At 39.8% G+C, this 15895-nt stretch overlaps 1 protein-coding gene across 2 annotated transcripts; it reads right to left on the bottom strand.

The window, feature by feature from the left end:
• Positions 1 to 7765: 7765 nt before the first annotated feature.
• LOC121299818 (follistatin-A-like) lies at positions 7766 to 14310 on the bottom strand. 2 transcript variants are annotated; one of them, XM_041227926.1, is made up of 6 exons: positions 13864 to 14310; positions 12022 to 12213; positions 11393 to 11611; positions 10840 to 11064; positions 10204 to 10434; positions 7766 to 8880 (listed from the first exon to the last, which is right to left on the bottom strand). In XM_041227926.1, exons 1-6 carry the CDS (start codon positions 13946 to 13948, stop codon positions 8792 to 8794), a joined length of 1041 nt encoding a protein of 346 aa, XP_041083860.1. In that variant the 5' UTR covers positions 13949 to 14310; the 3' UTR covers positions 7766 to 8791. The 2 variants fall into 2 exon arrangements, with proteins under 2 accessions (XP_041083860.1, XP_041083870.1); XM_041227936.1 differs by having other exon boundaries at positions 8798 to 8903.
• Between the last annotated feature and the right edge of the window lie 1585 nt (positions 14311 to 15895).

Genomic DNA, 15895 nt, shown 5'->3' with positions numbered 1-15895 from the left:
GAATTCTACAATTGTGCAGCAGGATCTTTATTCAAACTCTTATAAAATCTTCATTATTTAAGTCAGGGCATTGAAATTAAGAGCTAAGATAGTCAAAAACATACACTTAACATTACAACAAACAGGATTTAATTATTTTCACTGGTTTGCCATTGGCAGCCTCTACCATATTTTACAGTAAATACAATTTCTGAACACTTGTTTTTACAAAAAATTAAGCTAAAAGTTAATCTAAATATCTGAACCCCTTTTTATTAATTTTTCTTAATGCACTTGTATATTGAGTAATGTATTCAATTTAGGACCGTTTGTAATTTTCTGGGTGCTGTATTTGTCAATTTGTGATAGGAAAATGTACCCCTCCTATTTCTTTTTTTTGTTAAAAAGGCAGAAAACTGGTAAAGAAAGGACAATTAGAAAAAGAACAAACAATTTATTGACATCTCTTTGCAGGTCAAACTCTAATCCTGAAAATATAGTACAAGGGGAACCAAAACAAAAAACACTTGAATGAGTTGCAATAGGTCATACTATGTCTTAGAAATCATAATCTTCCTCATTATTGAGCTCTTCTTCGGAGGAACTGTTATCGCTTTCTTTTTCTGTTGCCTGACTGTCACAGTCAGAAAGTCTACACATATCAATGCACTCAAGGCCATTTGTTAAGCAGACACATTTGCAGATCCTAGAACAGTTACAGGCCAGTAGATCCAGCACAGCCTGTGGTACAGGCTGTCCTTCCACCCAGTCTACTGCCAGCTGCAGTTCACTGAAATGTTTTTCCCACTTCCAGCCTCTCCCTATAGGGCTAGGTGTCCCTGGGTCCTTCTCTAGACATCTCCTCCATATTGGCCCTTGGGGCATGTTTTTTAAACAGTCTCTGTAGGGGTCAGTTGCTGACTCTCAATCTCATCTTTCCTTGCACAGAATAGGTGATATCTCAGATCATTTACTTTCACTGTATCAGATTTGGATGCATAGAGAAGGCATGTGAACTTCTCATTTGTCCATCAGCCCCTCAGACAGATCCCATTCCTCCCCCAACTGTGAGAAGGCTTCTTGTGCCTCTCTGTTGACACTCAGAATTTTGAGGGCACTCATTTTCCTTTTGCCTGCAAATATGCTGACTGTGTCACAGCCTGTATATACATGCAGGCCTATGAGGGCCTGACAAACATTTGTCAAACAAGATTCATCCCATCAATCACAGTAGCAGAATTGTCAGACATTTCTTCAGCTGGTGCTACATTTTTCTGCAAGTATGTGGCTAAACAAGCTTTGTTGGTCATTCAAAGGAAACCTTCTGGGGATGCCAATGTCCATGGCAAAGGTCCCAGAGGATGAGAAAGTACATCTGCCATTTGAAGATTTCGGCCCTGTGCCATCACAATGGTGCGACCAAAGAGTGCCCTGTCTGATTTCAGAATGATTGTCCTCCCATTGCTCTTCACCTCATTCTTGCACATATTGTTGAAGGTATTTTGCTTGTTCTTTTTCATGTGGTCATGGAATTTCTTCATCGGTGGGTTTCTCTCAAGTCTCTCAGTCCTGGAGTCAGCATAACTTTGCTCTCCTACTTCATATGCCTTCTTCAGGTCAGAGACTATTTCCAGAGGAGCTGCTTTTGCCATACTGATTATAATCAGATCCTGTTTCACAGCAAATGTGTTGACCCAGCTTTGAAGAAGACTCACTATTGCCGACACTGCTTCCTCATCTTTTTCAGTTCTTGGTTTGTACAACTCTGCATGATCAAGATCTGATCTGTTGTTCTGCACCATTTCTTTCATCTGACCCAGGAAGGCACTCCTGTGTTCGGCTGCGATGTAATATCTCTTCACAGCACCTGGTTTAAGATTGAACATTGCTGTACCCCCTGGAGTCTGTGTGTCTTTCTTTACTGTGACCTTGGTGGTTTGGTCAACAGGAATGCATCCAGAAGGATTGCTGCCAGAGAGCTGAACAGAAAAGTTCATGAAATGTTCTTGCACTTCAGGGTGTTCCACTAGAAGCATTGTCATCTGGGCAAAGTCGGCTGGCATATACCTAGCACAGTTCACTTTGTCATAAGCAAAACATCAGGGGATCATGGATTTTATGGCAATGAGTTGCCTTCTTGGGTAGCACGCAGCAAGGTTAGCAAGACATCTTCAACCATGTACACATATGACATCCAAAATGCTGATAGATCACCATTGTCATGACGAAGATGCTCCAAGAATCTATTCTAAAGGTCTTGTACTGCTGCAAAAGCTGAACTCTTCAGCAGGGTCAGAAGGTTCCTTTGGCACAGGTCTTCTACCAGGACATTCAATTCTTCCAGAAATGAGCAGACTGCATTCTTCTTGTCATTCTGGTTCATCTCTACCCAGGGGATGAACTCCATCCAGGCCAGTCTCATTATAGCTTCACATATACACTTGTGTACACGAACTGCATGATTATACATCTTGTCTTCAAGAACTGCAGTTACTGAGCCTTCTGCAACGATGCCTGCTTCAATACAAAGATCACGAAGACCAGCATCCTGTAATAATTTACCAAGAATTGACAAGGCATTGCAGATGGTATGAAATGTGTCCAATCGAAGGATGGTGTTAGCATACCTTCCTTTGTGCTTCCAAGCAATTTCTGCTGCTTTTGCTTACAGAGCTTGATCCATGACCACTACTATTTTCTGCAATTGTAGGGCCTTCCCGATGAGTTCTGACTGGTTCAAAATTTCAGACACTGTTGTCAACTCAGTTGCTGGGATAGTGATGGTAGGAAGATAGCCAATGGCATCCTGTGAGACACTAATTAAGTCCCTAGTACTAATGTTAAACCCTGTCCAACTGGGTATTTTCTGGTTTACTGCGTCTGCCTGTCTTGCAACTAGCCAGACAAAGGTTTTGTTCTGAGCAGCCCTAGCTTCCTCTATGCATTCCTGTGTGGTTGCTGTGGCTGATAGTAGCTGTGGACCAACACTCTCGCCAGCAACATAAACTGCCAGTTCTTCATTTGCAGTGGTCACAGTTCTTTGCTTTTGTGGTCCATAGACTTTGGGAGATGTGGGCCATAGACTTTAACCTGTATGGCAATGCCACTGACTCGATGAGTAGTCCCCTTGCGAGTCAGAGTCTCTTCCAGAGTGAAAACATAAGGCTGAATGTTGGCTGGAAGAAGAGTTGGCTGATTAAAGGTAGCTGCAAGTTTCTGGAGACACAAGGCTTTGAAAGGGAACGTTAGGTTACTTACTGTAACCCTGGTTCCCTGAAAGAGAACATTAGGTATGGGATAATCTATACCAAAGCCGTCACAAGGGAGAAGGAACAGCAGCATGTCAGGGACGCACAACACTGTCTAACCCAGAGGTTAGCGGTGTGAACTTACACCCTCAAGGACCCTTGTGCCTACAGAAGGCAAAGCAGGGTCTATTACATTAATACAGTAGAACCTGGAGAAAGTATGCGGCGTAGCCCAGCTAGCCACAATACAAATGTCAGACATCGAGGTACCTTTGAAAAGGGCCCAAGATGTAGCCAACCCTCTACCCTACAGTACCTTGTGGGGGCAAACCAGCACCATTATACACAGTCGGAAGGTACATAACATATATACAGTGGCTCTCAAAAGTCTTCACAACCTTGGACTTCCCACATTTTATCATATTACAAAATGGAATCAAAATGGGTTTAATTAGGAGTTTTTGCCACCGATCAACACAAAAAAAAATCCATAATGTCAAAGTGAAAAATAAGATCTACAAATTGTTCTAAATTAATTACAAATACAAAACAGAAAATAATTGATTGCATAAGTATTCATCCCATTGAGTCAATATTTGGTAGAGGCACCTTTGGCAGCAATTACAGCCATGAGTCTATTTGGATAAGTCTCTACCAGCTTTGCACATCTGGACACTACAATTTTTGCCCATTCTTCTTTGCAAAATTGCTCAAGATCCGTCAAGTTGGATGGGGACCTTTGGTGGACAGCAATTTTCAACTCTTTCCACATATTCTCAATTGGATTAAGGTCCGGGCTTTGACTGGGTCACTCCAGGACACTGACCTTTTTGTTTTTAAGCCACTCCAGTGTGGCATTGGCTGTATTTTTGGAGTCATTGTCCTGCTAGAAGATAAATCTTCTCCCAAGTCCCAGGTCGCTTGCAGACTTCAGCAGGTTTTCCTTCAGGATTTCTCTGTACTTTGTTGCATCCATTTTGCCCCCTATCTTCACGAGCTTTCCAGGCCCTGACGCAGAGAGGTATCCCCATAGCATGATGCTACCATCACCATGCTTCACGGTAGGGATGGTGTTCTCAGGATGATGTGCGTTGTTAGGCTTGCACCAAATACAGTGCTAGCGTTGAGACCAAAAAGCTCTATTTTGGTCTCATCAGACCATAGAATCTTCTTCCACTTGGTCTCAGAGTCTCCAATATGCCTTCTGGCAAACTCTAACCTAGATTTGATGTGAGTTTTTTTCAACAATGGCTTTCTTTTTGTGATCACCTGGGCTATTGTTGCAGTATGCAGAGTGTCTCCCAGCTCAGCTGTGGAAGACTGTAACCCCTTTAGAGTTGCCATAGGCCTCTTGGTGGCCTCCCTGACTAGTGCCCTTCTCACCTGTATACTAGTTTTTGAGGACGGCCTGTTCTAATCAGATTCACAGTTATGCTGTATTCTCTCCATTTCTTAATAATGGACTTTACTGTACTCCTGGGGATATTCAATGCCTTGGAAATGTTCTTATATCCTACCCGATTGGTGCTTTTCACAAACCTTGTTCTGGATTTGCTTTGAATGTTCCTTCGCCTTCATGATGTAGTTTTTGTTAGGAAATGTACTAACCAACTGTGGGACCTCCCAGAGACAGATGCATTTAACCTGAAATCATGTGAAACATCTTAATTGCACACAGGTGGACTCCATTCAACTAATTATGTGACTTCTAAAGACAATTGGTTGCACCAGAGCTTATGTGTCATAGCAAAGGGGGTGAATACTTATGCAATCAATTATTTTCTGTTTTATGTTTGTAATTAATTTAGAACAATTTGTAGATTTTATTTTTCACTTTGACATTATGGACTTTTTTGTGTTGATCAGTGGCAAAAACTCAATTTTGATTCCATGTTGTAACACAATAAAATGTGGAAAAGTCCAAGGGGGGGAGAATACATTTGAGAGCCACTGTGTGTGTGTGTTTGTGTATATTATGTGTATATTATGAAGCATTTGGAAAAAAGTTTAGCAGTATTAGTAGGTTAGTGGTTCATTTTTTCACTGAAAATACAATGGGAGTAGGGATACATTTTCCTATCGCAAACTCATTAATATAACACCTAGAAAGCTACACAAGGTCTTAAATTGAGCCTGATACATTATTCAGTATAAAAGTGCATTAAGAACATATTTTCAAAGGAGATGAGATATGTAGATTAAATGTTATGTTAGTTGTTTGTGAAAAAAACAGTGTTCAGAAATTATGTTTAGTGTAAAATATGGTAGAGAGGCTGCCAATGGCAAACCAGTGAAAATAATTAAATCCTGTTTGTTGTAATGTTAAGTGTAGGTGTTTGACTATCTTAGCTCTTAATTTCAATGCCCTGACTTAAATAATGAAGATTTTATAGGAGTGTGATATAAAGATCCTGCTGCACAATTGTAGAATTCTGGCTGTTGGCAAATTTGGGGCGTGGTTAAAAATGTGGTGATAAAACAGATTTGGCAAAGCAATGTTATCACCTATTTTCCATCTCTAGGGGTCTAGAACTTGCCAAAAATCACAGTGAGCCTTCGTCCCCCAGGGTGGCACCAATGGCCAACATTTGGGGTCCTGTGACTTCATATTTGCAGTTATATATGCTAAATGTGACCAATATATTAGCCTCTCATGTAATATTGCTGCCATATTAATGCTTGAAGGCCATGTGGCTTTCTGTTTCAACAGTATAGAGGCCTGATTATTGTCCACATTGTTTTAACCTCTTGACATTTCAATGATGTATGTATTTGTCAGACATTTGACTTCTTCTTTACAGACTATTCAATCTGAGACAATCCCCTGAGATGATGACCCTGAGGATGTTTTGTTTTTGTTCATTTCTAGTTTTATTTTGAGGTAATGATTAATAACCACTGAAAAAAAACAGATCACATCAGAACTTACAGCTGTTTTGAACTAATGGTAGCCTTTATGCAGAATTCGGGGGATGCTGTAGAGAGCGTTCTCTCTGCGTTTTTCCCTGTTTACCTAATTTATCTATGCCATCCACTCTAGCTTTCCTCAGCCATGCTCCACCTGGGAAAATGATCAGCCAGCTCAATCACATCCTGGTGGGGGGTATCTAATTTCTAGTCATTTCTAAATAGCCTCACACAGCGCCTGCCACGTCAATCAAGGGGCGTGGCCAGGGCAGCGCCAGGAGTTCAGTTTGGCAGCTCCACCTGTCAATCTCCCCCTTTTTCTTATATTAACCTAGCACACTTTCCTCTCTTTGTCTTGTGTTTGTTTTTTTGTCCTCCTCCTCCCTCCTCCTCCGCTCCTTTCTAATACTTCACCATCCGTACAGGGATCCCTCTGGGGGGGAAGTGAGTCTCACTCCCCTGACCGAACGGGTCGGCCTCCTGCCCAAGTCACTGCTGTTCCTCACCGGTCAGAGGAGACGTCTGGCTACATCTGTACTTTCGCAGCTTATGTGCTAGCCTCATGGAGGCCACAACCTGCCATCACTCTCCCTAGTTTCTTCTCCAGGTCCAACCACCTTTCTTGCCCCCTCTGAGGCAAGCCGAGTCCCCCACCCGCCGAGTTGGGTCCCGAGCAGGGAGGGGCAGGGTTTCTCTTCCTTCACCTCTCCTGTGCGGACCTGAGACACTTTCCATACCACTCAGCTGCCAGCCAATGTTGCCCAAGGATGCTGCCTGAGTAGTGACAGGATCTGTCCTTTGTACTCTGTGTCTCATTCTCCTTCTCGCCCAGCAGCCAGAGGATGCTGCCTGACCCAACCTAGACTTGAGAATGTCCTTCATGTTTGTCTTCTCATTCTCCTTGTCGACCAGCAGCCAGAGGATACTACCTGACCTGGCCTGGACTTGAGAGCTTCGTCTTTCATATGTTCTGTCTCTCATCCTCCACGGTGAGAGTTCCCAGTGTCTTGTTTGTATGTCTTGTCCTGGCCCTTACTCGTCTCAAGCCGCTCAGCAAGCAGAGGATGCTGCCTGACCTGGATCTATGAGTACAGGGACCTGTCCAGCTTGTCCTGTCTAACACCATCTTCACTCAAGCACTCACATGCTTCAAGCTCGCTGCCCCTCACGCCTTTCTTTAGTCTCAATCCCACTTGTATAATGACAAGCCCTTTAATTTAAGTGAAGAAGCTACATTTCCACAGATAGACTTCCTGTGGTCTCAGGGAATATAGGTTTGATTGGAAACACAGGCCCTGTGGACACAGGGGTCCCACACTAGCCAGTGTGTGCCCTTGCTGTATGCCGGCTCTGTCGGCACTATGGGTCCTTTATGTTAATGATCCCAAATCATGCAAGGCTGGTGATCTGAAAGGAGCTATAAAACTATAGAAGGGAAAAGCTCTTCAATGTGCAGTCTCTAAATCCCACAACATGGATTTGACCTTTATCAACTATTTTCTTTAATGCCTGAACTTTCTCGTTTCTCATAGATATGGCAATAAATTGTGATTGTGTGTTTTTATTTGAAAAATTCCACAACAAAGCAACAATTAGGGAAAATTCCGTTTTTTTATTGTTTCACTCATCATGTCTGTACAAATACCATTATAACTTTTTATATACATTTGACATTTACATAAAAAAATACAAAACTATATATTTATAACTGAATTTGTATTTAACTGTTCATGGTTGAAAATTAAAAAAAAATGCATCAGCAAACAACAATGAAAAATACCTCTTGCAAAAAAACAAAGAAAATAAAGAGAGAAGAGCTAATTGATGAAGTCTGATATAATGTTGATGCAGTACATTTCACACGAAGACACAGTGCTTTGGCTAAACCAGTTTCTATGCAGTTGAATTCAATAATAAAAGACATATCCTAAACAAACTGTAAACTCCCCGACAGCCTGAGCATATTGATCTGGGGAGATATCTGCAATGCTGTTACATTGACTTCTGCATGTCCTGACATGTTTGGAACAAATTATGCACCATGCTGTTCTAGACTGTGTTCAAAGAAACAATGGTCTGTTTTGAAGAAAAGAAATCCTCTCAATGTAATGTCACTGTGGTGAACCACACACATGTGCAGAACCATTAGCAGAGGTCCTTTGGTCAGTAATAATGATTCCCTAATTATAAACAAAACCTGAAGCATTTTATGTACATGAATGTGTAGCAGATTTGCAATAAATAAACACACAGACTAACATGCAGTGTTATGAGAAATAAACACCTGTACTACAGAAAGAAAATGCCAGGAATAAGCAGATTTGTACAGCCATAGGAATGCAATGTACAGCTTGCAGAAGAATTCTACTTTACATGGTAGCATACTACCGGTACCTCACAATAAATAACACTGCTCTTCTTTGGACCAATATATTTCTTCAAAATAAAAAGAAAGGAAACAAGAACAAAACCCCAAAATTACAAAACAAAAACAAGGTATATAGTGAGCCAGACATTTTGAAATGTATAAATTATAAACCACGACACTGTATAAATAAACATCTAGCAGACTCAACTATAGTTGTACTTCTCTTCTTTCTTATTTACAGTATGGACAGGAGTCCTTGCCCTAGGGCTGCTCCCACAGTCCCACTGCTTTACCAGTCCAGTAATGGAAATATATGCAGAGAAGTCATGTAGTCCTGGTCTTCATCTTCCTCCTCTTCCTCCTGGTCTTCAGTAATGGCTATATGGGGGAATACACGGGAGCTGTTGTATAAATAAGGATCACAACAGCGCAGAAGCTCAGTGCATGTTTTCAAAGCCCTCTGGACAGCCACAATGTAACCTTGTGTTCCTACAGGACTTGACAGTTAGTATGGCATCTGCTGTTATGCATTGAGATTTACATAATCTAGAAAGTCAGAAGTGCAGACATAGAGAGATGCAAAGGTTCAATGGCTTAAATTCCTGAAAGCACACAACATGCTCTTGTTGTCTAGATGTACTGTATTTGAGTTTCCTTCCTTAGCAGTATTTCTGCGAACATTAACTGCAACTGGGCTAAGATTCAACCCTGACCCATCCCCTAACTGTTTCTGCCAGTGCACACATGGGACAGGGGGTGGGAACGGGGGGCAGACAGAAGTATTTCTACATGAGGTTCACAAAGACAACTGACAAAAGCAAAACAGTAAAACATATAGGCAGTGCCTCATAAATAATCCACATGCTCAGATTGATAGTTTAAGATCAATTATTTACAGAAATAAATATGCAGACATTTACTCATTTGTTTTAGTAGGAAAAAAAGACATGATTCTACAAGCCTTGCAAACTGTAAAAAACATAATATCATGAAATACACACACACACACACACACACACACACACATATATATATATATATATATATATATATATATATATATATATATATATATATATATATATATATATATATATTGTGTATTGATTGTTCTTAATATTGGAAGACTAACTTTACAGTTAGCACAATTATAGGAATTCCAAAACACTAGATGTGATCGTCCTAGCATGAAACTGTGCTTAGCAGTGCAAGGCAAAACATTTTGCAATGAGCTGATGCTAAAGTCTCCTTTCAGCATATATATATATATATATATATATATAATATATATATATATATTATATATATATATCTATATATATATATAAAAATAAACACTTTTGTGAATTTTTCTCAGTATCATATTAGCATCAGCTCATTGCTAAATGTTTGCCTTCCTAGATTCATACAATACCACTACTAAGCACAGTTTCATGCTAGGACGATCACATCCACTTTTGGAATTCATATCTGAATTGTGCTAACTGTAAAGTTAGTCTTCCAATATCCTTGTTAGTTATGTGAAGGTAATTAGGAACCCAACAGCTCCCAAATACGAGTTTTTGCTTCTATTTAGTTTGGCAGGAAATGCATCATTATTAAAGCCATCCACATGCGACAAGAATTCCCATTCTCACTCCTTAATCTGCATGGGATTGCTGAGAAAGCACAGAAGTGTCTTTCACCTAAGGATTTACTTACAGTTGCAAGATCCTGAATGCTTCACTTCCAGCAGTACTCCCAGAGAGCAAGCTGCTTGTTTCATGGCACACTCGCTGGGGTAAGTGGTGTTATCACTGGCGCAGACTGCATCATCTGATCTGCTCTCAGGACACACCTCATCACAGAGTGAACATCTCCCTCTGCTCATCCTCGCATCCCACAGACACTTCTTCCCACTGTGACACTGGATATCCTCACAGGACTTCGCTTCTGAAAAACACATGGGATTTATTTATTTATCATTTTTTTGACAGTGTAAAGGTACCTGGTGGGTATTTAAGTACGCAATACTTGACATGCACACTGAGTCCTGTTATGTAATTTCACTGTACGGCTTGACAAATATCATAGTCTCCAACTGACATTTCAGCTTGTTGGATGACGGCACTCAACCCTTACAAATTGAATTTGGACATTATGTTTCATATAAATATATTGCAGCTAACTTAGGAATGCCTTTCAAATGCCCCAGCAAACATAGAAATATGAACCCAGAAATAACATACTAGTAAAATGACAGCTTCCAAAATAGGCAGCGGTTTGAGAGGGGTGAATTAGGTTTATTCAAGAGACACAGTGGTAACAGTTAAGAATTATTTAAAAAGGAATACTTACTTATACACTTTCCCTCATACGCCACTCCTATCGACCTGCCTAATAGACAGGTAGCCCTCCTCAGGTGGCACGCGCTTGAGTAAATAATTCCGTCATTTCCGCACAGGTACTGTTCAGGTAAAGTTGGTTCTGGGCATATCCGATTGCACGTCACGCAGTAGGCATTATTGGTCTGATCCACTACACAAGTGGAGCTACCTGGACAGAGAACATCCCGGCAGGTTTCTGAAAGTAAGAAAAATAGAGATATAAGCAACTGCACTTGTTTTATTTACCCTAAATCTATACTGGGTTTATGTTGTCAGCAGTGACCATTGCAGCCTACTTTGTAACTTCCTACTTCGACAAGCGAACTGTGGCTATGCCAAGCGGGAAACAGGTTTCTTTACTTTGTATCTTGGATATGAATGTATTTACCAAAATCAAACAGCAAAATGATTATCATCAATACTTTATTAGATGTCTGGTTGAAAAAATTTCAACTCAACAAATGAAAACTGCTGTAGTGCTGATCAACAACGCAAGAACGAACTCAGAGAAAATGTGTACTTACTTTTGCATTTGCCCTGGTATTGAACTTCAAGGTCTGGGTGCCCTTTGCATCTGGCCTTCAGCAAGGCGCACTCATCTTTGTAGGTCTTCCCATCGGATCCACACACAGGCCCCTTCCAAGTAACGTTGGAACAGTCAGGCGCGCAGGTGCAGCGAGGTTTGTTCCTCTTGTTCATTTTGCATCTTTTGCCTAAACCGCAGTCTACGTTGTCGCAGGTTTCTGTTAAAAATGCAATACAATAGTTGGTATATATATATATATATATATATATATATATATATATATATATATATATATATATATATATATATATATATATAAACCAAATCTTATTTGCAATAATTGCTGCATTGTCATTATATTGTCAACAACCCAGTGTAATACTGTATGGGTCACACACATACTTTGTGTGCAGGAAAATTGTTTACCATCGTGGTGTATTATTATTATATTATTATTATTATTAAATAATAATAATAATAATAATAATAATAACAACAACACACTCGGAGAGTCATCAATGTTAAGAAATATCCATTAATTTTTATTCAGTTGTTGTCATTTACAAATGCATCATATAGCAAAATGAACACTTGCTTTGAATAAAAAAGATGAAAGCAGCAGCTTACCTTTGCACGGTGTACAGTGTGGGGCTCCACCATTGAAGATCATCCATCTGAAAAGCGTACTATTCGGCACGTCTTCATCGGTCCATGACGTTCCCAGCCTCCCGCTTCCGCAGCATTCTTCCCGGCTGAGCCCAGTCATGTAGAGAACTTGGCACCTTCCGTTTTTACCTTGTTGTAGCCAGCAATTACCAGCTGTAAAATAAATAAATAAATAAATAGGAGTCGTATTAATGTGTATGGCCAGTGCCCCAGACAAAACACGTGCAGCCTGTATTGGCTTATTCTAGATTGTTTAACCTCGGTATTATGTCTGAATGTGTAACGTGGTGAAACTGTTTCAACACTTGTGATCCCAGTACAATGATCTATCAACAGCCGGTTCCACAACCCCGCAGACCCGCTGCTAGCGTGCATGTGTAAAGACAGTTCGGAATGCTTTCCCTGCAGGAGGCAGCAGATCCGCAAAGCATTGCTGGATGCCAAGTGTTTTATACACAGAGGAGCTAGCTACATTTAGCGAGAAGGTGGTTAACTTTTAATTCATTTAAATTAAATTCACAAACTAAACAAATTCACTAAGTCAACAACCCAGTGTAATACTGTATGAAACACGCGTCTTTTTAACACCGTGGTGTAAATACTACTACTACTACTACTACTACTACTACTACTACTACTACTACTAATAATAATAATAATAATATAATAATAATAATAATAATAATAATAACACTTATTTCAATTCTTTGGAAGATGAACCTCTCCGCATCAGTGCATATATGGTAGTCCAGCGACACACGTATTTCAAAGGACTAGATTTCCCGAGTCACGCAATGTTTATATTTATTTTACAATGTTTCTGGAGAAGTCACTGACTTGCTTGAGTCACAGTTACATTTGTGTCCAAAAGTAAGGGGTGATTATTCCTAACACTACCTACTACAACCCGTATTGCGACTTTGCAAGTTCAGTGGCAACTCATTAATGTACAGATACAATGCTGCGCTATTTACGATACTCTATTCGCCAAGAGACCTAGACAGAAAACCCGTGTACACCCGTGAGCCTCCAAAAAGCTGGTTATTAAAAAGTGAAACACTGTAATGTGGCTGCTGGTATAATGTCTGGCATAAAGTCCACAAGACAGACAATCACGTGTTGTGTGTCCAGCATTCATTAATTGCACTATGTTACTGTTGTCCTCGAGCTAATACCGCGGCACGTAATCGTATCCCCTGCTCTAGTCAACGCGTGTAAACGATCTGCATTTAATCCAGACCCCTCGAAAGTTTGTGTCAGTCTTTAATCAGCAGCATTTGCAGTGCCAATATTTTGTTGATAAAATAAACGGGATACAGATTTATAGCATCGAGGTAGTAGTTTCCACTGATAATGTAATACATTTAAAGTAAAAACAAGCATCCAGAAATTGCATTTTAAAAAACTTTTATAATAAAACAGCGCGGCATTACATTATAATACATATTATTATGAAGTATTAATCCGTCATTCGTTATTATAATACATATACAGTATACTTAACAAATAAATAAAAGATAACCTTCTTAATACACTGCTAAACATATATTTAAAAAGTAGCCATGCATTAATCCGACCCCTGAACTGCAGGTACTACACAGTCCCTTTAGGTCTTTGAGGGCAAGCTGTCATTCTGCTCGTTGCACTTCACATGCTAAAAAGCCACAAGACATTGGAAATGTAAATGAAATGTGTGTGTGTGTGTGTGTGTGTGTGTGTGTGTGTGTGTGTGTGTGTGTGTATATATATATATATATATATATATATATATATATATATATAAGCGATCGCATCCAGACTTACCCTGTGCTTTGTGATCTTCCATACAATGAAAAAGCCAGATAAATAACAAAAGCATGCCTGTGCGGAGCTGGAGTTGTTTAAGCATCCTTCGCGGGGTACAGGCAAAGGGAACTGGAGCACAGATACCGGCAGCGGCAAAGCAATCTGCTTACGAGCGCTGTGTTCAATGAATGTCACTGTGTGGATGCAGCCTCTCTTTTTAAATCTATAAGGGATCTCGGGCAGACTGTCTGTGGTGGGCGGTCTTCTAATCGGTGGGGGTGGGGAAAAGATTTTAAAAAAAACAACAACAAAAGTTCTTTCAATCCAAACCAAGTGACATTTCCAGCCGAAACTTTCCCTCAAAATAATATACTAGGAAACTACGTTCAGGTCACGGTCTGTGGTGTGGGTGTCTGATTCGGTGGAATCAGTGAAAACACTCCCCAATAAAAGTCAACGATCATTCTATATTTATCTTGATAAGATGTTACACTTAGCAAAAGCGTAATGCACACCTACCCAAGATCCGTCGATTGCGGATGATTTGATGCGCGGGCGCGTTAATTCTGCCTCTTAACCATTGACAAAAATATTCGCCACAGGCTATCTTACTTCGAGTTTAATATAACGCGCGTCATGTTAGTTTTTATTTTAAGAAAAAGCAATTTAAGGGTGGCAGACAAGAGATAATATGTGTTATAAACTACAAAAGCCAGAAGTGCAATAATTCATGGAGAAACACAGTTACATGCATTGATTCCACGAGAAACGCTATTACAAGTGTAACCCTTTCCGACCACATCACTGAAATTAATTAGTATTTCCAAACCAGTAAGTTAATGTTTCTTTCAGATGTCAATGCAATTGCATTAGCCTACTGTAAGCGGTCTCGCCTTGGGTTCGCGGATTGCAACACCAAGCGGCATTACAGTACTGTGTTTCATTACGAAGCAGGTTTATTAAGAGTGGTCTGGCTTTTATTTACACAATGGAGGCGAGCGCTCATTCTTTACAACATACTTGGCAACGTGTGATGAAAACGAGTGGGCGGCTTTTTTTTTCATGCATAATTCTATTGACATGGTGTTGTTTACTGAAATATCTCCTTAAATACCCTACCTAGGTTCTAAATTGCCACTATATATCGGTATTTAAATAATAATAATAATATAATAATAATAATAATAATAATAATAATAATAATAATAATATAATAATACATACATACATACATACATACATACATACATACATACACACATACAAATTGATTTACTTTTGGCAGGTCTCGTCAAACCGTGGCTTTAATACTGCCCAGCTGCAAATAACTCGGCGATAAACAATGTTTTTCCACCAACTGCAAAAGTTAGTGCTAATCTTTTAATAAAAGCGCTCTATTACAATGAGATGTGCCTGGGAGGACAATAATAAAGCCGGAATACAGGAGTGCTAATATTAGACAGTTGACAGTTGTTTGGGATCTTCAGATGGCGTTTAATGTCCCCCCATTCCACATTCAAAATAGACTTCAATGCAAAGTGTTGCATTACAGTAGTGCCTGTACATTAAGGGTAGGGTCACAGTGTTTGTTTCTTAACTGCAGACTACATTCTATTTATGCCTAAAGCCCACGTTTGACCTATTCATCAGATCACACACACAACTGCTCTGCTTACTCCAGCTTGTGCATCTACGCGTGGTGGTTCTATTTCTAGAGTTTGATTCAATCTTCGAGTAAAATGTAATGTGCGGCTCCCTCTACTGGCAGACAGTGTACATTGCGTTTTGCCTGTAGAAGCAAGACAGATATGCCAACATTACTTCATTAAGAATACAAATGACTTATGTTTATAAAGATTTTTGTTTGTTTGCTTAGTTTAAACATCGCGTTAGATCGCGTTTTTTATTTTTTATTTTGTTCGTTTGGAGTTGTGTGTGGCAGATGTTAATGATATTTTGTTAACAGCATAATCATCTTGCAAATATAATACGTTTAATTAATTTCGTATTATTTAGATTGGCCAGTAGGCGTTGCTAGCTGCACCATTCA

This window comes from Polyodon spathula, chromosome 2 (assembly GCF_017654505.1).
Source record: "Polyodon spathula isolate WHYD16114869_AA chromosome 2, ASM1765450v1, whole genome shotgun sequence".
Lineage (NCBI taxonomy): Eukaryota > Metazoa > Chordata > Actinopteri > Acipenseriformes > Polyodontidae > Polyodon > Polyodon spathula.
Note: the sequence above shows the minus strand (reverse complement) of the source record. Positions and strands in the feature narration are given on the sequence as shown.